Here is a 23,929-nt window from a genome sequence, read left to right on the forward strand (position 1 = left end):
TAAAAGCTATTTTAGAGCATGGTAAATGTTCAGTATTACTGTTTCCTCACAAATATCATAACTAAAACGAAAATTTGCGAATCTGAAACAACTTTTTTCAATTTTGTCAATTAACCCAAACGTGAAAAGGTCCCTTTAAATGTTGTTTTCTTAATTTGCAATTGCGTTAGGCGTCAAATACATATTTCGATTATATTCATAAAAATAAAGGTATCAAACTGAGGATAAAGCACAATTGAATACGCCTATTGTATATTCACCTTGTTCCACATCCCTCCCCTGATCTTGTTCGGCCTCATTTCCTACCGGGTCCGCTTCACCATCCGTTCCCTGATCTTGTTCGGCCTCATTTCCTACCGGGTCCGCTTCACCATCCGTCCCCTGATCTTGTTCAGCCTCATTTTCTACGGGGTCCGCTTCACCACCCGTCTCCTGATCTTGTTCGGCCTCATTTCCTACCGGGTCCGCTTCACCACCCGTCTCCTGATCTTGGTCGGTCTCATTATCGTGTGGGTCTGGATTACAAGCAAAGTAAAACATTCATTAAAAGTGAAGGCTAAGTAAAATTTCTTTTTGCTATTAAAAATCAATGTTTATTATAATGAAGATTTATAATATAAAAATAGCCATATTTATTAAGTATCTGCTTTGATTTGGCAAAGGGGTCAATACGCTGTCTGCGAATTCAAACCCCTTTTTGATCCTGCGTTATATGTTATCCCTTGTGTAGCCGTTACAACATCCCGTACATTTGCGGTATTTGTTACATGAACATATTAATTTACATTTATAAATTGAAATACGTTTAAAGATTGTTAATATATAATAAAAAAAGTAATTTAACGGTATATGTACACAATAAAACATGAACAATTTCAGTTATGATTTGGGCTAATCAAAGCCAAATGAAATTTGAATCATGAAATACGCAGACAATTTTAATTTATATCTGGTGCTTATAAAGTTTAGAACCAAATCTTGTGGTTAATGCTTGACTAAAGCCAAAAAAGATTAAATCACCCACCGTCAGACATGGCCGTAAACTCACTTTATATCGCATGTGTCCCGTTTTACTCATTTCATTGGTTAGTTTTTCAGTATACAAGTTAGTTTGGATTGTCTAGATTCCCATTATGCGAAGGCGCAAACAATCTTCAACAACAATATTCTATATTAATAATCTAGTTATCAAATAAAAACAAAATATCAGTAATCATGTATCAGTAAAACATTCAACATGATTTTTGTATATAAAAAAAGTTATGACATATTTTTATATGTGTCTATATTAATATTGACATCTTTAATAACTTCAATAAAGTGTTATAAAAATTTTGCTTAATTGATGACTTATTTTTATTATATTGTCATTACCCGATGATTATTGATACTACGTTCCAATACCGATCAGTTTTGTTTCAACACTGAAATTCAAACACTAATCTGTTGTTATATGCCAATATTTTGTACAAAATAACATTCATGTTAACTGTTATTTACATCTAGAACGCGACTTTATATTATTATAAGTAGTAAAACCATTTAAATCTCATGGCTAGCCAAGATATTCGAATGAGAGCTTGTTCTTTGACAAACTTTCCAGTTCTAAATGTTGTAGTGTCTGTAACCTTTACATATTATATGACAATAATTGTGTTGTTTCATTATGGAAAAGTATAAATCCTACAAAGGCTCATGTGTATCCATGTGATGATCAAGTTTGCCAAAATTGGTGGTGCTGTATTGTACCATTAAAAAACAGCAACTTACTAAACAAAAGTTACAGACACTACAAAAACAGGTATAACTAGAAACCGTCGGAGACGGGTGATGCTCCCCAAAGGTTTTTTTGTCACAATATTGCACTATATATTCAGATAAAAGGAAACGTCTTGAGGGGCATAACTTTGGACAAAATAATACGATGAATGGTTTAGCAACTTAAAAATTTCAAAGGGCCATAACTCTCTAAATAAATCATCTAACCAGAACCCACTAATAACATGCGCATCTCCTCAAGGTAGTTAAGCTTTCCATAAAGCTTCATTGAAGTCCAGTCAGTAGTTGGGGAGAAATAGCCCGGACAAGAATTGCACTATATGTACAGTTTATAGAAAATTTCAAAGGGCCGTAACTCTGTGAAAAATCATCCGACCATAACCGGCTGATAATATGCACATCTCCTGTTGGTAGTGAAGCTTCCCATGAAGTTTCATTGAATTCCCGTGATAAGTTGCTGAGAAATAGCTCGGACAAGAATTGCACTATATGTACAATGGAAAATTTCAAAGGGCCATAACTCTGTGAAAAATCATTCGACCATAACCGGCTGATAATATGCAAATCTCCTGTTGGTAGTGAAGCTTTCCATAAAGTTTCATTGAATTCCCGTAATAAGTTGCTGAGAAATAGCTCGGACAAGAATTGCACTATATGTACAAGGGAAAATATCAAAGGGCCATAACTCTGTGAAAAATCATCCGACCAGAACCGGCTGATAATATGCACATCTCCTCTTGGTAGTGAAGCTTCCCATAAAGTTTCATTGAATTCCGGTCATTAGTTGCTGAGAAATAGCCCGGACAAGAATTGCACTATATGTACAGTTAATGGAAATTTTAAAAGGGCCATAACTCTGTAAAAAATCATCCGACCAGGACCCGCTGATAATATGCACATCTCCTCTTAGTAGTTAAGCTTCCCATAAAGTCTAATTGAATTCCGGTCATTGTTGCTGAGAAAAAGCCCGGACAAGAATTGCACTTTATGTACAGTTAATGGAAATTTTCAAAGGGCCATAACTCTGTGAAAAATCATCCGCCCAGAACCGGCTGATAATATGCACATCTCCTCTTGGTAGTGAAGCTTCCCATAAAGTTTAATTGAATTCCGGTCATTAGTTGCTGAGAAATAGCCCGGACAAAAATTGTGCACGGACGGACGGACGGACACGCGGACGGACGGACAGTCGAAGCGGCGACTATATGCTCCCCCAAAAAAGTTTTTGGGGGGAGCATAAAAATAAAGATAAAAGTTTTGCTCTACTTGTCATTAAAACATTGTTTTTCTCCATTGAAAGTTCCATCTTATGTGATGTAATGTTGCATCATCTATTTACCGCTGCAGCCAAGAGCAAAAAAGTGATGCAATAACTCTCTCGATTGAATATAGCATCATTCTTGCAGCACTATCTGTTTGAGTAATTTACTACAAGGCAATGTAACCTGAATTTCCTTTCCTATAGGAAGCTGCCTAATTACTTTGTCTGTTCTTTACCATGGTACATCTCTAAAACATGGGAAGACGACAAAAGCAAACGTCTGGGAACAACTCTGGTAAGTTTATATTGAATTGGTAAACCACACTTTTAAATTGAAGTGTCTGTAACCAATATCGCCTTTTTATATTGTCTATGACTTTATCCCTGTTTGTTTTTAAATGAAGCCATATTATGTTGCCTATTACAGTATTGATGTGTAAGGCTAAATTTTGACATATTGTCTGTCTGCAATTTGTAATATTTTGGTATATTTATAGGTTCTTTCGTCTATATTTCTGATAACAGCCAACATGTTCAGTGATTTCTTATAATATGCAATTGAAACTGAGTATTTTTCCATTCCGTATCATTAGACTAGTAAAATCAAAGATAAATATTATGAGAATTCAATGAGCTCAGACTAAGTATTGGATACATTGCTGATAGTGTCAAATGGTGAAGACACTAATAGACATGTGAATTCACCCGACTATTGTTAACATTATTAACGAAAATGTGCAATCATTGTAAATGCTAGATCATTGAATGATCATTAGGTTTTATGCTATTTCTTTTTCAATCGGATACTTTTCTTTAAGAATCTACAGGTTATTCCTGTTTGCTTATGTATGAAAGCATATTGCGTACTCATTACAAGTATGTTTTGTTAAGTCTAAATTTCATCCGTATACATAGAGGAACAACAAGAGGGTCATGATGGCCCTGTATCGCTCCACTGCTGAAAAAAAGGCTGAAACAAATATTCTCGGCATGTGCAAATGCTTAAATATAGGCCCTATTTAAGCACATGTACACTTTTGTGACCCCCTGGGCTGGGTCAAATTAAACCCCAGGGACATAATTTGAGCAAACTTTGTAGAGGACTACTATATCTTACTACACACAAAATGTGGTAGCCCTAGGTCCTAGAGTTAAGGACAAGAATATCTTAAAAGTTTTCACAAAATAAGCAAGATATAAGCGTATATAATGTTAAATTTTGTGACCCGCGGGTCAGGGTCAAATTTGACCCAAAGGGCATAATTTTAACAAACTTGGTAGAGGACTATAAGATGTTACTACATATTAAATTTGGTAGCCATAGTCCAATTTTATGACAAGACGATTTTTAAAGATTTCACAAAATAGGCCTTTATAAGCGTTTATTCAATTTTGTGACCCCCGGGGCAGAGTCAAAGTTGACCCCAGAGGCATTATTTGAACAAATTTGGTAGAGGTTTATAAGATGGCACTACATACCAAATTTGGTAGCCCTAGGCCCAATGGTTATGAACTAGAATTTTTAAAGTTTTCACAAAATAGGCCCTATATAAGCATATGTTCAATTTTGTGACCCCCGGGCAGGGACAAATTTGACCCAGGGGCATAATTTGAGCAATTTAGTAGAGAACTATTACATGTCACTACATACCAAATTTGGTAGCCCTATGGCATACTGTTATGGAAAAGTAGCCCAAGGCCCAATGGTTATAGACGAGATAATTTGTAAAGTTTTCACAAAATAGACCCTATATTAGCATATGTTCAATTTGGTTACCCCGGGGCAGGGTCCATTTGACCCCAGGGGCATAATTTGAGCAAATTTGGTAGAGGACTATTAGATGTCTCTACATACCAAATGTGATTGCCCTATGCCAAAGTGGTTATGGACGAGTAGATTTTTGAAAGTTTTCACCAAATAGGCCTTCTATAAGCAAATTTTCAATTTTGTGACCCCCGGGGCAGGGTCAAATTTTACCCCAGGTGCATAATTTGAACAAATTTGAAAGAGGTTCACCCCAGGAACATTCCTGAGAAATTTCATCAGAATTGGACCAGTAGATTTAGGAGAATATGTTTAAAGGAAAAGTTAACGCACGGACGCACGCACGACGGACACAGGACCATGACATAAGCCCCGCTGGCCTTTGGCCAGTGGAGCTAAAATGAGAATGGAGTCGTTTGTTTTAGTAAGCAAAGATAAGCCAGAAGAAGATGAACAGAAGATTAAAGCTAGAGGGTAGAAGACGAGGCTTAAGGTACAAGCCTGGAGAAAAAAAAACAGAGAGAAAATAAGGCGAAACATGAGAAGCTATAAAGTGTTGAAACAGAAAGAAGAAAATGTGCAAGACTACTAAAAACCATTTGTTGAAAAGTATAGTGACAGGCAGATATCATGGCATCAATGGGATAGAATAGAAATGGCAAAAGATGATAAAGTAAAGCGTTGCGTCTCCTGTGTGCCTAAAGAAACAGACATAAAAACATTAATTACATGATTAGAAACTGACATGCAAGAGTATTCAGAGAACGTTTTCAAGGCCAAATTGCAATAGCAACATATGGGAATTCGTGTTGATAGAATTGGTTAGGGTTCTATTGCTATGGTAATGGACTTAAGTGAGAACTATGTGTGTGTGTTTCAAAGTGAAGTACAATCTGGATTCTTCGACAGGAACCAAGTTACAATACATCCAATCATGTGTTACTATACAGAAAACAGGGAGAAAAAACATTCAAGATTTATCATAAATGTCATTATTGGCATCAGTGAGGAAACCAAACATGGTGCAGACTTAGCTATCACTTTTGAGAACAAAGCTATAGAAATTCTGAAGAAGAAAGGTGTGAAAGTAGAGGAGATCCATGGGTGGAAAGGTGGCTGTGTTGCCCAGTATAAGGGGAAGAAATCCTTTGCTGACATAAGTCATGCTGACGAAATTATTTCGAAACATCACATGAAAAGAGTGTTTGCGATGGTCTCGGTGCGACAGCCAAGAATGCTTGCTACAAAGCTGTAATCAGCAACAGAAAGGTTGTGCAGAAGATGTATAACATTTCTGTACAGAGAAACTGAAAATGGAAAATACAGATAATAAAGCTAAAATAGTTTCGAGAAGGGAGTTCATCCTTGTTTATGATGTTGTGAGAAATAGAGAAGAAACTGATGTGTAAACACTGCAAGGTACAAGAAAATTACATGCTGTAAAGTCATAAAGCAATGATTATGAACTGAGCATAAGAAATATGAGCTGTTATTGTGAGGAATGCATGAAGGTTGACGGGAGATGCAACTTCAGCGAAAATGTTAATGCCTGTGAAATGAGAAAGTTAGAACTCAATAAAAATAATTTAAGTCAGAGAGGAAAACAGCTTAAAGACAAGAATCCATCAACAATAAAAAAATAATGACAAGAAAAGAAAACAAGGAAGTAACCAGAAAGATCATAACTCAGCAACAATCGAAAAGCCTAATAAGAAACGGAAGTCAACAGAAAGACAAAACATTGAGACAAAGAAGATCAAAGTTGACAAAAAAGCACCAACCAACACAGAGAACCCTATAGAGAAATACCACCCGGGAGAATGTGTTGCTGTAGGACTTAAGCCAAAGAAGGGACATCTATATGTATACTTAGCAGAAGTAATAGACATTCTTCATAACGAAGTTAGACTAAAATACATGAGCAAGTCTGGCAACATGTATGTTTGGCCTAAAAAGATGAATATTCACAAGGGGCTCTAGATGCTATCTTGTACAGTGTAAAAGCTCCACAAATAGTCAATGAAAGGGGTCATTTCAAGTTTAATGCAGCTGAATTGTCTAAGCTCAAGTCAAATCTGGAAAAAAAGCATAAGCACTTCTATTTGAAATGACAATATAAAGTCAAGGTTTATTGTGTAGTGTCTGTAACCTTAAGATCAATCACATATGGGTCTGTGTTTGAGTCAGCACCTTGGGTTCAGCAATACTTTAGTGACTATTATTTATTGAACATTCATTATACTTCAATATTTTACTCTTACAAACACTATTTAGTATTAAACTTCTAAGTGCTAATTACCAGTTCATAATTTTAACACAGGAATTGGACATATACCTGTTACAATGTGGTTTTATCATTTTATTAACTAATCAACATTCATTTAATGAATAATTCTAGTCAATGTGTGCATGTTGAATTATTTTTTAAGTTAATTTTATGGAGATATGTATGGTTCTGCAGCTGTATTGAAATGCTATAGTTTTGTAGTGTCTGTAACCAATTTTATGGACAATGTACTTCTGACTCTAATGGAAGTTTGCAATACTTTTGGCCAGAATTAATGATTTTTTTGTTTAAATATCCTTCTTGGTGTTAGATAAATGCCTAAATAAGATAATTCTATGTATTTTATGTTTGTTATGCAAAAGTTTCATGGTTAGGGTTTTTTCTAAGTGATACCTTTGTTATAGATGTTTTGATTTTGTTATTAAGTTGTTTACCACTTCCAGTTATGTTGTTTGCTTTAAATGTTAATATCCTGTTACTGATGTTACTGTGAAAAAATGTTTTTCAGCACAAGTGAATACTCCAATTGTATATTCACCTTGTTCCACATCCCTCCCGTGATCTTTTTCGGCCTCTTTTCCTACCGGGTCCGCTTCACCACCCGTCTCCTGATCCTGTTCGGCCCCATGTCCTACCGGGTCTGTTTCACCACCTGTCTCCTGATCTTTCTTGGTCTCATTTTCGTCTGGGTGTGGATTACAGGCAAAGTAAAACAATCATTAAAAGTAAAGGCTGAGTAAAACTTCTTTAAAAATCAGTGTTTAATATAATGAATATACAAATAGCAATACTTATTAAGTATCTACTTTTATTGTGCAAAAGGTCAATCTGCGAAATCAATCCCGTTTTTATCCTTCGTTATATGTTATCCATTGTGTAGCTGTTGCAGCATCCCAAGCATTTGTGGAACTCGTTATATTAAAAAGATTAATTTACATAAATAATTTATCAATTGAAATACGTTTGAAGATTGTTAGTATATAAAAGAAAAGTAATTTACCGGCATGTTTACACAACAACAAAAAACATGAACAAGTTAAGTTATGATTTGGACATATCAAAGCAAACTGAAATTTGAAGTATTAAAAAAACGCAGATTAGTTTAATTTATATCTGGTACTTATAAAGTTTTGAAAAAAGTATTGTAGGTAATGCTTGACTAAAGCCAATACAAAATAAAATCACCCACTGGCAGACATGTCCGTTCTCACTTTATCTCGCGTACGTCACGTACGTCACGTTATTCATTTCATTGGTTGGTTTTGTTAGTATATAAGTAATTTTGGATTGTTGGATTCCCATTATGAGAAGGCGCAAACAATTTTCAACAACAATATTCTATATTTATCATCTAGTTATCAAATAAAAGTCACACAAACAAAATATCAGTAAGCACGTATCAGTAAAACATTCAACATTAGTTTTGTTTAAGAATTGAATAGCATTTTTCTGCATTTCATCGGTGTATGAACTGTCGGGGAAATTACGTTTAATTTGCATAAACGCCGACGCGTATGAATCTATTTTCAGTTTCGGTTTTATCTCCGTCAAAACGGGTATATCGTTGAAGTTCGCGCAATAAAAATATAACGTCATTTTTCGCTATTGACCAATAAAAAACAACGCCATTAAGTATCGCGCAAAACATAACGTCATTTTGGCAACTTGTTTATGACCATAAAGTAGCGCCATGAATGTTTATATTTGCATACGAATTATTCATCGGAAAATAAAAAACCGGTCACGTGAACAAATTATCCAATCAAAATGCAGCATTCATGTGAATGTGAAAGAAGTTGTAATTATATATTAGTAACTTATGGCATATGTTTATATTTGTCTATATCAATATTGACATCTTTAATAATTCCAATAAAGTTTCGTATCAATTATGTTTATTTATGGACTTATTTTTTATTATATTTTCATAGCCCGATGCTTATTGATAATACGTTCCCGCCATTACCATTGACAGCGCAATGAAAATAGTGTTCTTAATCGTGAACGTAACGAGGTGATCCTATAAAACCTTATCAGATCTTGTTGTCAATCTTGTCAATCCTGCATGTCTTTGACAATTTTTTAACAGTTCTCAACATTCGATTAATACGATCATCTCCGCCAAATTGTTGATCTTGATCATCGTATCAAATCGTAACAACTCGAATTGGATAGAGAAAAAACGCGACAAATCTTATGTATTCGTTCTTCTTCATCGCGGTGATCGTATTTGATTCTATGGAAGCAAGCATTTCACGTTCGCGTACGATATGTTGCGATCTAAGGAAGAAAATATGTTACACATAAATGGAAAGATAGAGATTGAAACAATAAATTTGATGTAAACCCTGAATAGTTTTATTTTAATTACCGTGTTTTTATTCCGATATATTCAAACATTCATATTTCAAAACGTCTGGCTGAAAACTGATCCCTTGGTGGATATCGTCAGTCAACTTATTCACGGCCGTTAATCACGCGCGCCACCTCTTTTTTGAGATGCATTAATAAATGTGCCAATGCAACATCCAAGGTGGCGCTCAGGCCCGGATGTTTTGAAATTTAACGGATAATTTTACAGGATGATTAGGTTTAATATGTTTTTCAACACATTTCGCAATATTTAAAAAAAAGGCCAATGTAGTGCGATTCAGCGATTATAAATTCATCTAAAATTGTACAGAAGCATACAATCACAACCCATTTGGAAACGTGAGGACCTTTATAAGTTGTGGCATGGTAGAATTCGTAAAAGCAAATCGATGTCTATTGCTTGTGTAACGAGCAAATTCCCTGCCAATTAAATCGCTCATTACATAAAAACGATTGCTTTGAACCTGTACAAGTAAATGCTTGCACAAAAACATCGGCTTCTAGCCGATCTAATAGATAAATTTGCATTTTTCAAAAAGAGATGGAGCCAATGCCAAGGAGGTGGCGCTCAGATTAGGAGGTGGCGCCAATGCACATTTATAGCTATTTTAAAGTGAAATATTTTATGTTATGGTTTCTATTATGTTTACAGGACTTACATGATTTTTGTAACTTGACTACTTAAGCACATTTGAGTCGCGTGCGTTTTTAATTAGACAAAGTAGTTTTCTAATAATGTATTGATGGATTTAAACGTTCGTCTTTGTAAGATAACAACATTTAACATGTATTATACAAAAATGTTAACGGAAAAAGACCGACCTATCTTCATTTTTTGGAGTTGATAGTGGGAAAACAACATAAATGAGCTTAATAAAGATTCGTTGACCTTGGCCTTTTAGTAAATTAAGCATTTTGATGAACGGCCAAAAATCATAGTTTCAAGAAGAAGTATTATCTTATACTTATTTCGTGAATTATCATACTGTATACAAATATTGATGTCGATGAATTATTTTTATAATGTTGAACATTAAGTTATTGGTTTGATTGAGTATTACAAATTATTGGTATATATCGTAAAATATGTTTTATTCATGTTGGTGACTTCTTAATTGAGTTGATCACTTATATATTTTAAAAAACTACACCTTATTTATTATAGATTGTGTTTATGTTCTGTAAAGATTTGGGCCTTCGTATGTACGTTGAAAAATAAATGTAATATAACAAATAACATTATCTATCAAATCTACGCCATGTGAGAATGTCATTGCGATACGGCTGTTAATTGATACATCCTGCATTGGCGCCACCTCCTATCATTAGCGCCACCTCCTAAGCATTGGCTCCATCTCTTTTGGAAAAATGCAAATTTATCTACTACGTCGGCAAGAAGCCACTATTTTTGTGCATGCAGCATCTAATGTATGTTGTACGCAATCGTTTTATGCCGTTAGCGATTTCATTGGGTGGACATTTTCTCGTCACACAGGAAAAACTCATCGAAATGCTTTTTAAAACTCCACCTTGCCACAACTTATAAAGGTTCTCACGTTTTTAAATGGGTTGAGAATGTACGTGTCTGTACATTTTTGGACGAAGCAATCTTCGCTGAATCACACTACATTGCCCGATTTTAAAAATAATGCGAATTGTGTTGAAAAACATATAAAACCTAATCACCCTGTAAAATTGTCCATGAAATTTCAAAACATCCGGGCCTGAGCGCGACCTCGGAAGTTGAATTGGCTCATTTATAAATGCATCTCAAAACAGAGGTGGCGCGCGTGATTAACGGCCGTGTTATTCGATTTGTACGCTCCTGGCATGAAAAGTCATGGCACTGCGTGAATGAGCCGTTCTTTCAGTTCAAATATCATTTCAAACAAAAGGCATATTGTTAAATCAAATATTGAAAACCCAATTAACACATAACCATAATCAATCTATCGGTTTAAATATTTAACAATAATTGTTTTGTTTACATTGGGGGATTTCAATGGAGCTACGTTGAATAAACACATAAATAGATCATAACAGTCGTTCTAACCTCAATCAATAAATTTATTTAACAAATATATTGAAACTTGTTCATGCAATAATATACCTAAGTCAATAATTCAAATCTTATACGTCATAGGTATATGTAAGCCAGAATCTCAAACAATATCACAGATTTACTGAGAGATCATTCTTCGTTGAGTTGTCAGTGTCGATTTGCCATTATATGTTCTTTTATTTTGTTTGATTCGTTAAGCTTTCAATTTTAAAATTTCATATCTTGTTTAAATCGTGATAATTTTTAATTGAAAAAACAACGTATGCGACGAAACCTTAAATTGTGCACACACAAAAAAGGTTTATCGCTTCGCTCTAAAACATACCCATAGCCGTAGGGTGCGTTGGGTGCGTTCGCACCCAATGTTTTTTGACGAGAAAAAAAATATTTGAACTATATGATGCACCCAACTTTATTCGACGCAAAAACGCAAAAACGATTATTTATCTTTTCCCGGAATCCATTGAATCTTCGTATTTAAGTGTTACAACAATGTTGAATTCAATATGCTACCGACAGGAAAGAGAGAATATTTTAGATTATTATTAACGGAATGTTATGCAAGCTTCCGAAAATGACGGAAATCAAAAGACACCCGTCGACTATATTGCCGAAGACTAATGAGTCACTGGTTAATAATTTTGAATTATACCACGATTTATAACAATTAACGATTGTACACAGCATTTTTGACAGACAGCGTTGTCGTTTTGTTATATCACCGTTCAACCATTTTCGGATCACCTTACGGGTTTTCAGACAAAAAATATCAGCTATGCTCAAGACAGGATATTTTTTGTTGTAATATGGCAAGAAAACAAATCCTTTCTACGAAGCAATGTAGCTTTTTTGTAGTTTACCAACACCTTAAGGCATCTGTTCTGCTCCACATACATAACTGCCCACAATGTTTTAATTATGTCAAACTTGACACTAGGGAATATGCCATACTCTGAAACAGTCGTGATAATGAATTTAAAAGGTAATAGCATATCTGATCAGTTAACGTTAAATGTTCATTAACTGTGACGGATCTTGAACATACGGGCAAATAAGTCCATATTTTTTCTTCAACGTCCTGTTATACATGTATAAGGGCTTTGAGACGATAGGACCAGTAGTTTGTGGTTAAAGGGTCTTTATGAAGCCTTAAAGGGGCCTTTTCACGTTTGACAAAATTGAAAAAAGTTGTTTCAGATTCGCAAATGTTCGTTTTAGTTATGATATTTGTGAGGAAGCAGTAATACTGAACATTTACCATGCTCTAAAATAGCCATTATATGCATCTTTTGACAATTTAAAAACCCGAAAATTATAAAGCGTTGCAACGCGAAACGAATTAATAATTTGGAGATTTCTGTTGTTGTCGTTATATTGTGTGAAACTACCACGATTGGTTATATGAAGTATAAAATACACCTGTGATTGTATCTGGAAGGATGGCCGAGTGGTCTAAGTAGGTGACTTTTTACTCCAGGACTGCAGGGGTCAGTGGTTCGAGCCCTGCTGAGGGTTACCTTTTTTTCTTTTTTTAATTTTATTCTTGATTTTTTACGAGAGCTTTTTATATCCAATGTTACCATTTATCATAAAGCATTTAATGACAAACTTCAAAACATGCCAAAATCTGTGAAAAGGCCCCTTTAATTGTTGTATTCTGAAATTCGTTTGGAAAATGATAACTAATTTGTTAAAATTTTCAAAAAATACAAGTAACCAGTTATAAGTTATAACATTTTTATTTCTGTTTAGTATTGATCCAGATTAGAGAAGACCCAGTTTTGCTAATAATTGTTTGTTGTACAAAGCACTATTAGCACGTTTAGAGCATTGCTAGGCCTCGGGTACTATCCATAGTAGCAGGCAAACAGTTGTTTTGAAAAAGTCAAATTTTTCCTTTTAAATTGCTTGATTTAGTAATGGTAGAATTTTGGAATGGTAAAATATACCAATGTTATCAAGATTCCAATAAATAATTATATTGTATACCGTTCTTACTGTTGATTTTATATTCTATCAATGTGTTGTTGCATATGTAAACAAAGTGTGTGCGCGCATACTAGCTTCGGGTATAAAATAATGTATTTCCGTGACTGATCAAAAACGGTGGTTATTGAAAAACGGCAGTGGGGAATACATGTATGTTATATCATATTCATGTCGATCAGTCACTAAGTATAGTCAATGAATGTGAATTTTCATATAAAAATGCTCTATAACTTCAGTCTCTGAATTCAGATAAAAAGCCACCAAAATGCAGGATTTTACTTTTCATTTTCAAAATTTTCTAGAGGGAGGACCTCCAAACCCCCGATTGCAGGAAGGGGACAACCCCTCCCCCACCTACCGCTTCGCCACATCGTTGCTCAATAACAATCGTTGATGGGAAAATTCGCACCCCCCCCCCTTTTCAAAACTCTGGCTACGGGCCTGTAAAACTAAGTAATTGTCTGTTTTTACCTGATGATGTTCCTTTTAGAATAACGATTTTGAAGTGTATTTTCCAGAACAATAATGGTAAACTCTTTTTTATGGGTGTAACTTACTATTTCTTTTTGAAATCTCACTTATCCGAACAGTTGAAGCATGCTTCTAATCTTTTAAAAAGCAATCAACTCTCATGCGATACTAAGCTAGGAACCGGTTTGCCGACATTTTTACTATATTTTAAGCCTATTTCACGTATGTAATGCAATAACATATCCGTTCATAATCTGCGTACATAAAAATAATCGAATACCGTTCAAATGACTACATCGCTACATTGACGAAGGGCTAATGATAGTCATCCAAACAGTCTACAGAAACGCTAGCAGCGCAGTACTAATCAACAGACATATGGGTGACCTCATCAGGACATCAGTGGTCGTCTTTTAGGCAAGTCTGCTCTCACCCGTCCTGTATGACATTTTCCCTTGAGAAAAGAATGCTGGATACCCTAAACAACCACCAAATCTCAATCTCCAACTGTGACAGACCGATCTCCAACTTGAGATTCGCGGATGACTTTTTACCTAATGGATGGCGCCAGCAGTGAACTTCAAGACCTCACCAACATACTTTATGAAAGAACATGAGCCTACGGGATGGAGTTGAGCACAGAGAAATCAAAGATCATGATGAATAGCGCGGGCAACACCAGTGCAGACATCACTATGAACGGCCACAAGCTGGAAGAATTGACCGGCTTCGAGTTTTTGTTGGCAACCCTGTCTAAGGATTGAACCAGCACCGCTGAGGTCCGAATAAGAATTGCCATGGCGACCGCAGCGATGGCTTGACTTTGCCGTTTAAGGACAGGAAGCTCCATTAGATTTCCCACCAATTACAGGCCTTACAATTCCCTCGTAGTATCCATTCTATTCCACGGCTGCGAGACCTGGACATTTAACGCTAACAAAGAGAGCAGGATACAGGCTTTTGACCACAAGTGTATTTGAAGACTACATCTACTACATAGAGCACAAGACCAACGAGTGCGTGCGGAATACGACAGCAGCACTCATTGGCCAACAACACCCCTCCTGGCGACCGTCAAACGACAAAAGCTGGCTTGGTTTGGACACGTCACCAGACAAGACTCTCTGAGCAGTACAAGGGCGTACAAGAGAGAGGTCTCCGCCTAGGCCGTAGGAAGACAAGATGGATGGAAATATGAACGAGTGGATATCCCTGCCGAGATATGTTGTTCTCCACCAGCAGCCCACAACATACCTGACTGGTGGAGGATGTCTGTGTCGTCGTCCCTCATTTTTACAAAAGGCCTGACCGGTCGAGGACATGATGATGATGATGATGATGATGATGATGATGATGATGATGATGATGATGATGATGATGATGATGATGATGATGATGATGATGATGATGTGAACTTGACCTGTACATTACAAAAAAGTGCAGCATTTTGTTCAAATAAGAGTGTTTAATAGTTAATTGTATCTTAGGTTCGTGTTTATCAAAATATTTCATAATACAAGGGCTGTTTGTAAAACATGCATGCCCCCCATATGGGCTGTCTGTTGTAGTGGCAGCCATTGTGTGAATACGTTTTTTGTCACTGTGACCTTGACCTTTGACCTAGTGACCTGAAAATCAATAGGGGTCATCTGCGAGTCACGATCAATGTACCTACGAAGTGTCATGATCCTAGGCCAAAGCTTTCTTGAGTTATCATCCGAAAATCATTTAACTATTTCGGGTCACCGTGACCTTGACCTTTGACCTTGTGACCTCAAAATCAATAGGGGTCATCTGCGAGTCATGATCAATCTACCCATGAAGTTTCATGATCCTAGGCGTATGCATTCTTGAGTTATCATCCGGAAACCATTTTACTATTTCGGTTCACCGTGACCTTGACCTTTGACCTAGTGACCTCAAAATCAATAGGGCTCATCTGCGAGTCATGATCAATCTACCCATGAAGTTTCATGATCCTAGGCGTATGCGTTCTTGAGTTATCATTCAAAAATAATTTTACTATTTCGGGTCACCGTGACCTTGACCTTTAACCTAGTGACCTCAAAATCAATAGGGGTCATCTGCGAGTCATGATCAATGTACCTATGAAGTTTCATGATCCTAGGCCCAAGCGTTCTTGAGTTATCGTCTGACAACCACCTGGTGGACGGACCGACAGACCGACCGACAGACCGATAGACCGACCGACATGAGCAAAGCAATATACCCCCTCTTCTTCGAAGGGGGGCATAATAAAGACGAACATATGCCAATATTTGATTCTTAAAGTAACATTACTATTCAAAATCAACGACAATTTCGTACAATATTTCGTAAAATAAACTTAACCAATTAAAAATCAGTGTTCCTTATGACAATTGCCGAAATTTCAACGCCAGATGTGGTCTGGTCAAATAGATGTTTGTAGATACAAAATGCTCGTTGTTTTTCCATTTTAATTTCCCGCAACGATAGCTAGTCATACGACACATGAGCATTAACATAGTGTTCGTGTGTCGTATGAATAGATATATTCGCGGGTAATTCAAATGGAAATAATTTTGGTCACAAATAAATAAAAACGATCATTTTGCATCTACAAAAATCTATGTAATCATACCACATCTAGCGTTGAAATTGTGGCTATAGCTATATGGAACACTGATTGTTTAGGTGTTAACTTTATTTTACGAAATACTTTACGAAATTTTCGTTGATTTGGGCGTTATAGAGACTTTAACATTTAAACTTGCCCTTTAATAGCTTTTAAGATTTCGTACTATGCAGGTGTTCTTTACCGACTTTGCGTGCGTCTGCAAATTAACAACTTGAGAGAGGTGTTTTATGGCCTGTATGCCTAATTGTTCAAAGATTGTGAATTCGTTTCTTTCGTTAAATACCATGAAATATAATTACTCGCATGCAATACAAAAGTATGTGTTAACATCTTTGTTTTGTTAAGGATTGAAATGGTGACTTATCTTCCGTTTTGACAACATATAATGTTCAATTGAAGGGGCAGGTTTGAAGATGACATGTTTAATGTATTCATCATAAACAAATAGTAAATATGTGAACAAAAAATAGGTTAGACGAATATTCAAGCCTAAGAATTATCACTTGCAGAGAAATAATATATCAACACAAAAGACCGAACATTATAACTTCTTTTGCTTTCGTTTGTTTTGTATCAAGAAGGAAACGATGGGCTACTTGACACGTAATATCCTGTAAAAAGCAGTGTGTATTTTATGTTGTTCCCGCATCAACCTCTGGTTTCGCACATTGTTCCTGTATATAGCATGTATGACTGTTTTCAGAATCCTTAACTATTAAAACAAAATTATTCATTCCCGAAAACAGGTCTGGTTAAGAATTGGCCTTTTAAATGCAATCTAAAATTTTAAAACAAATAAATCGATATTCCGTATACGTTTTGCTATAATTAAAGTTATGTCAAAGAATTTAATGTCATTGTAATTATCTCCTTCATAAACTTGTTTAAAAGGTCAAACTGAGCAACCAATATCCTGATACCTAAGACAAATACCGCTTATGTTACACATTACATTTGTTGGTTGTCGATTTTTATTCTAAAGTTTAAATTCCGTACCAAAAGTTCATCTAGAAGAAAAGCTGCATGGTCTGTATGCAAACGGAGTTCAAAATGACAAGATGACAATGAAAAGTGCCTCATTTATTTGTCTACTAATTTTGCGACTTTTTATTTCGTAGAGACCGTTATAAAATTATTCGTTCCGGTCAATTTACTCGACTGATTAACTCACCATGATAAGTATATATTTAAATTAGTTGTATGAAATGTACACAACAATATATTTTCAATGCACTTCATTTCGGAAAATTTACCAACTATCAGGTGGACGTTAAGAAGTTTTGTTTAGTGTATGTTTAACACTGCATTATACAAAACACTATTTATGTTGTTACTTTTGTAATAAATGAAACGTTACTTGATCTTATTTAATTGTGTTTTCTATTAATGTTTAAGACTTTTAATCGTATTTATTTGACATATGAACGAATCTTTGTTATCAATAAAATGAACAGCAGCGACGAATGAGTTTTACAGCATAAAATTTGAATATCATTTATGGATCATCAAATCGCCTAAAAAACTGTGTGTCAGAAATTAAAATTGAACTAAATATCAATCATCTGGAACACTGGACACTGCAATTATTTTGAACATTGTAATTTGCTTTCGTTAAAATTGCTGACAGCATCCTGATTGCTAACAAATTTCTTAAATGGCATACTCGTATAACGGGTGAGGCATAAGCCTTCCGTTTCTGTTGTTTTTTTTTTGGTTCAAACTCAGGTGACGATAATTTTTATTTTTAGTTGTATTATTGTACTTGAGCATATGAATCACGGTTCCGACATCGAATTGCTTACTTGAAACACAAACTTTTTTTGATAAGTTGCTTTCATTATTCATAATAAAAACAGGACTAGTAAAATGTTAAGCCAACGTAAATCCTATGTTTTCTTCTTCCAATGTTGATGCATAGCAGTTTAAAAGGATATATCATGCTTTTAAACAATATGGTCGTGGTGACGGAGTGATCAAAATGTAAAAAATACATCGTATGGTGTTTATTAAATATACTAGGAAGCAACCCTTTCCTATGTGCCTCCAAGTTTGTTGCTATGGGCATGTTTTGTGGAGCTGTTCTCTAAGGTGATGGCCGATGGAAACACGAACATCATTAATTGTTTTGAGTGGCACAGGATGGAACGACCGTGTTGGTGTATGTGTTCCTTTGACATCATCTCTACGCTATTAGGTCAGTGAACTACTTGAGACAGCTTCTGACTTATGTAAATTCTATAAATGGTTAACACCAAAGTTGGTTTTACATATCGTTGACGCTGCTTCTTTTATTAAAAATATTCAGATTCATGTCTGGCATCAATGCATTGCATCCCTCCAATAGTAAATAGTGCATCCCGTTGTCGGTGATGCAAACCATTGGTGACATTACTTATTGACTATAACCCGAAACATTCAAGTCATGTTTATTTTATTGCGAATGTAGAAAAATTGACGGAGTGTATTAAGTTATATTTTGATTTAATACTATCAAAAAGTCTAACTATGAAAAATAAGACCATGTTATCATAAAATAATTTTTTTCTATAATTATGTGTTGTCAAATACGCTTGTTATCAAATCAATGGCGGTTCGCTTTTTTATTAAATTCTTAAGCATATTAAATAATGACAAATAATCATATCGACATATCAATTCTTAATGAAAATGTTGTGCTCATTAATTTAGAAACAGTGTTAATTGGCCAAAGTGCCACCTATATGTATATTCAGTAGCTGTTTAATTGACACGGCGTCTTCTATTTCTGTTATTAATAACCCAAAATGCACCATTTCCGTTACGGTACAAATCACTCTCCATGTTACATGAACACGAAATACAAGCGGTAAGTCCATTTTACGTTAATATATATATATATATATAACGTTAATAGAGATTGTTTAGTCTCTAAAATTCTATAATAATTTAAAACACGTAACAATTTGGTTATTGGACTGATAAGATGTCGCGTATTTTGATTGATAAAGACATGTTTGTGAGTTAAGAGGGAAAAAAATGGTGGACACTTAACTTGCGTTTTCTAATTTGTGTTTTCTTTAGTCTCTATTGCACTTATAGAGTTGACTAAAACTAGGAAAAAGGGTCATTAAGTGTATTAATGTTTACTCTGTCTATCTGTATACAGTTACTGATGACACAAAATATGTAACATGTGATAGTGTGACTTAAACGTAGGTTAATCAGTAAGTACACAGAGGCGTATTTAGGTGGGGGGGCTAGGGGGCTAAAGCCCCCGCAGCTGGCTGGCTAGATATGATTTTTTTTTTTAATGAACCCCTTACAGTTCCAATCCACTTGTGTATTTCCTGTTATATGCCCTTAATTAGGCCATTAACAGCTGTCAATTTGTGTGATTAGCCCCAGGCATGTGTACAGACGATCTAACCTTCGCCAGCTAAACTGCACGCTTCATTGACTGTAAGTGATAAACTGCGCTGTTTGATTGGCTGAAGGAGAAACATTCAACTTATGAAATTCATCGATACATTTAGCTATAGGTAAATGTTTACAAATGGCTGCCGCATGGGACTTGTGAAAAACAATATCCTCCAATTACCTTCAGTCGAGCGGTTAAGGAAACAACTAAAATAATTTCTGAATGAATTCAAACATTGCCGCAATAAACGATGTACCTAAAAAGATTAATTTCATTCCTGTTAAATCCATGTCAAAATTGTTTTTTTAGAGCGGGTTTAACCACACAAAGCTGATAGTTCCATACACATCCGCAAATGACATACACTTCGCGCGTTGTTTACCTTGAGTCGAGAGGTAACATCCGAAAAGCGAGAGTACTCGATTGCAATAGACATGAGGTCAACAAAACTTCGAAAATTCGATTCACTGAACAAATTTAGAGAAACCGAAAGATTAATTTTACTTTTTTTATAACTTTTATTTACCATTTAACAAGTTTCTGTTTTAACGGTCGATCTTCTTTTGAGCAACATTGACATGAAAAAGTGCTCAAGAACTGAAAAAAAAACTTCAACGTTCGCAATTTGTTCCAATACAATTTCGGCATATATATTACTATTAAAAGATTTGATAAAATTATCATCAAATCGGGACAGGGTATATCCACTGAACATGTGGATATCGGCATGTCTCATATTTTCGCGATGTGCGCGCACAGATTGTTCCATGCAACAATTTCTGGAAATCGTGAAAAAGTAAACGAATTTTCTTTAAAATAAATCAAATACTTGAAATTATGTGTTCACACTAGCGCAGTGGTCTGCAATTTATGCGCAAGTTTAATGAAGAGTACCGAAAAAATGCACGGAAAAGGCATAAATTTGGACTATTTCAGTGGAAGTAAGATTTTTAATGCAATTAAACTGGGTTTTTTTCTTATATAAGTTGTGTCTATAATTATTTTCAAGCGTTGTTATGTTATTAAAACAAAATACTGGTTTGAGCGACATTTGATTTACCCCTGTGTGTCTGCCTGTCCGAAAATTCGATTCACTGAACAAATTTAGAGAAACCGAAAGATTAATTTTACTTTTTTTATAACTTTTATTTACCATTTAACAAGTTTCTGTTTTAACGGTCGATCTTCTTTTGAGCAACATTGACATGAAAAAGTGCTCAAGAACTAGAAAAAAACAACGTTCGCAATTTGTTCCAATACAATTTCGGTATATATATTACTATTAAAAGATTTGATAAAATTATCATCAAATCGGGACAGGGTATACCCACTGCACATGTGAATATCGGCATGTCTAATATTTTCGCGATGTGCGCGCACAGATTGTTCAATGCAACAATTTCTGGGAATCGTGAAAAGAAAACGAATTTTCTTTAAAATAAATTAAATACTTGAAATTATGTGTTTACACTAGCGCAGTGGTCTGCAATTTATGCGCAAGTTTAATGAAGAGTACCGAAAAAATGCATGGAAAAGGCATAAATTTGGACTATTTCTGTTGAGGTAAGATTTTTAATGCAATTTAACTGTTTTTTTTTCTTATTTTAGTCGTGTCTATAATTATTTTAAGCGTAGTAATGTTATTAAAACAAAATACTGGTTTGAGCGACATTTGATTTACCCCTGTGTGTCTGTCTGTCTGTCTGTGTGTCTGTCACACTTGATGTCTAAACTAAAGTTCTTGTTTTACATGCACTTTTATCATGCAAAATACTGATTAGATAGCGTGAAGTTGCATCATTTGAAGGTACCATTTTAAAAAAAAATCAACGACGGAAGGGGACACCCCTCCCGCACCCTCCCCAGTTGAGCCCCCCCTTGGAAAAAATTCTGGATACGCCTCTGGTACATGTTATATCTTCTTATCTGTTGAACCTGTATCCTTTTCGTTAGCCGCAGCTTTTTATTTTTGAGAAATATTTTATCATCATCATCACCATCATCATCATCATCATTATCATCGTCATCATCATAATCATCATTATCATCACCATCATCGTCATCATCATCATCATCATCATCATCATCATCATCATCATCATCATCATCATCATGTTTCTCCGTCTTCACATCAGAGTATCAATATTACAATCAGCCTTGAACACGCCTTAGCTAAAATTAATGCACATTTCCCACATTCTCACTTCTTGTTGCTGCGTTATTATTTTGTAATAAATTATGCATGTTCTCGAAATATAATTGCATGATGATAATGTTGATGAAGATAAGGGTGATTGTGACGACACACAATCTTGATGACGATGATGCTAATTGTGATTATGATAATGATTGTGTCATTGATGGTAATGATTTTGGTAATGATGATGATGATGTTGATGATTATATCGAAGTCGATGATATGCTGATGGGGAGATTAGGAAAAAAAATAGTGGAAATGGTCAATATTATGTTGCATGACAACCCATTTGAATGGTATAATCACTATCACAAAACAGCGAAACACCCATGTGCGTTATCCAAGGAACGCACTTGGGCGTTCAACACCAAATGTGTGTTGACACCAGAGTGCAATGCAACAGAGCATACATGTACGTGAAGCTCACGTTAATACATCGTTGTAAAACCTTAATTAATGGACGTTCCAAAAGTCTTTTTATCCCACTTTTACAGCGAAATCGGTTGATTAAAGCCCCGTTGATTAAATTTCATCTACAATCAACGGCAAGGCTATAATCAATGGCACGAAATGACGTCATCAACTGCCGAACCGGGACTACTTTTTCCCACGCACCTCGTCACCTGTATTTGCCAAGTGCATCAATAATAAAAACAATCTCAAATGTTTGTCAATCTTAATGACCTTAAAACAAAGGAAAGTAGTAAAAACGAGTTTTTTGTCATTTATTGTCATTAAAACCTAGTATTAGGTAAATTTAACACTATGCAAATAGGTTCTGTTGTTGTTGCTCCCCTTTGAAGAAGTCAGTTCGAGTTGCTCCCCTTTGACCGTAGAAAACAATCGTCTGGACCAAGAAATCCAGTGTTCATTTACAAGCTGTACTCGGATATGCGTCCATCTGATTTTTCTTCAAAGCATCTTTTCTACCTGGCATTACGCACAAATGACACTGCATCCCGGTGATTCTTGCGTCAACAATTGGGTGTCAACAAGTTAGGTCAGATGCTGAAGGCCATGGCAAAAGACGCCGGCTTTCTCAAGCACAAGAGAATAACGAACCACTCAGTTCGCAAATTACTGGTTCAAAAACTTTGAAATGAAAACATTCCACCCACTGAAACCATGGCCATAACAGGGCACAAAAATGTCCAGTCCATAACCAATTATTCCAACATATCTGTTGAACAGCAGCAAAAGTGATCATTCTTGCTCAGTCCAGTAAATGTTACAATCCAACAGATTCCTCTTGTTCACCTTCATGCACCGAAACTATGGCCGAAATGCAGCCTTGACAACCACTGTCTACCGTCGAACAAGTTGATCTTGATGTTCGCCCCACCCAGTCACTTCACCAGCAAATGTCTTTCTCTAGTTCGAACAACTTTGCCTCACAATTCTTTGGTGCCACTTTCAACATTCAAAATGTTAATGTATATAATTAGCTTAAATCCTAGTTATCTTCGTTATTTCGTCACAAAATAACCACAAACAAAGAAGCAAATATTGTGCACCTCGTGATTGACTCGATAGTTTGATATCGAAAGTGAATTGTGTGTGGTGTTAGGCTACGTTGTAAACAAATGTAGTTCCATGTATATAACAACTTAATGTCATATTGATATCATAAAACTTAAAGATTTGCAATTCAATATGATTAAAATTGTAATTAATAACGCTCGACACTTTGTTACAGAACAATATTCTGATTTAAAAAAATGATTATTT

General features: G+C 35.4%; 1 protein-coding gene across 1 annotated transcript in view; it reads right to left on the reverse strand.

Moving 5' to 3' along the window:
* LOC127869844 (sodium/potassium/calcium exchanger 1-like) overlaps positions 1–15,278 on the reverse strand; it is a 31,320-nt gene extending 16,042 nt beyond the window's left edge. The window contains exons 1-3 of the mRNA XM_052412503.1: positions 15,242–15,278; positions 7,631–7,777; positions 261–515 (exon numbers count right to left, since the gene is read on the reverse strand). Of these exons, the coding sequence (XP_052268463.1) occupies positions 261–515; positions 7,631–7,777; positions 15,242–15,278 (439 nt within the window). The remainder of the gene's footprint in view (positions 1–260; positions 516–7,630; positions 7,778–15,241) is intronic.
* Between the last annotated feature and the right edge of the window lie 8,651 nt (positions 15,279–23,929).

This window comes from Dreissena polymorpha, chromosome 2, assembly GCF_020536995.1.
Source record: "Dreissena polymorpha isolate Duluth1 chromosome 2, UMN_Dpol_1.0, whole genome shotgun sequence".
In the NCBI taxonomy this organism is placed as follows: Eukaryota; Metazoa; Mollusca; class Bivalvia; order Myida; family Dreissenidae; genus Dreissena; species Dreissena polymorpha.